This window comes from Trichechus manatus, unplaced genomic scaffold (assembly GCF_000243295.1).
Source record: "Trichechus manatus latirostris isolate Lorelei unplaced genomic scaffold, TriManLat1.0 scaffold00004, whole genome shotgun sequence".
Lineage (NCBI taxonomy): Eukaryota > Metazoa > Chordata > Mammalia > Sirenia > Trichechidae > Trichechus > Trichechus manatus.
In genome coordinates this window covers 29,273,062-29,273,826 of record NW_004443940.1, presented here as the reverse complement: position 1 = coordinate 29,273,826, position 765 = coordinate 29,273,062, and the positions used below count along the sequence as shown (strand labels likewise).

Genomic DNA, 765 nt, shown 5'->3' with positions numbered 1-765 from the left:
ACACAGAGGAGGGCAGCCATTCAGCTTTGGTTATCCAAGAAATACAAGCCAAGAAGAGCGTACTGGCAGAGCCAGAAGGCTGGCTTCACGGCCCAAGCCCCTCTTTCATGCCTTGGATGAGGATTATGAATCTGAAGAGGAAAGCGAGGAAGAGGTTTCACCACTTGCGTCCAGATGGTCCGGGGAGCACAGAAACCGCAGGGAACACCACAAATCCCACGGTCCTTTGCTCCAGAGAAAATAGTTGTATTGTCTACAGGATTGTTTCTCTATTTTTCAAGAGTCTATCTTTCTATTTATATGAAAGAAGAATGTTCAGAGTTCTGTAAGACTACTTGGATTTACTTTCTTGAGGCTATTATACATTTACATGTGAAGGGGACAGGGAGATTCTTTTGAGGACTGGGGGCGAAGTTGCAGGCTCTGCCACATTCTTCACTCGTCAATGAATTCCTAGTGAATGGGAGAAGTTAATCACCCCAGGAATTATTCACTAAGAATTCCTAAGAGCTTTCTATCAAGAACATCTGATCCATATTAAATACTGTGATACAAGCATGATTGTTAGCAATTCACATTGAACCAGATTATGTGCAATTTACAATCAGATTAGAACTAGGAGGGGTTTAGAAAATCATCCGGCCCAACCCCCTGTGTTTCCAGATAAGCACACCTTGCCCAAGGTCACATGGTGACTTGGTGGCTTCACCAGCTGACTGTCCTCCCTCCCAAGTGAAGCATTCCATTTTGATTTTGATATTCAAT

General features: G+C 43.7%; 1 protein-coding gene across 1 annotated transcript in view; it reads left to right on the top strand.

Annotated features, from left to right (window-relative positions):
- SLC9A4 (solute carrier family 9 member A4) overlaps positions 1-244 on the top strand; it is a 56,941-nt gene extending 56,697 nt beyond the window's left edge. The window contains exon 13 of the mRNA XM_012555754.1: positions 7-244. Coding sequence (XP_012411208.1) covers positions 7-244 — 238 coding nt within the window. The remainder of the gene's footprint in view (positions 1-6) is intronic.
- The last annotated feature ends 521 nt before the right edge of the window (positions 245-765 follow it).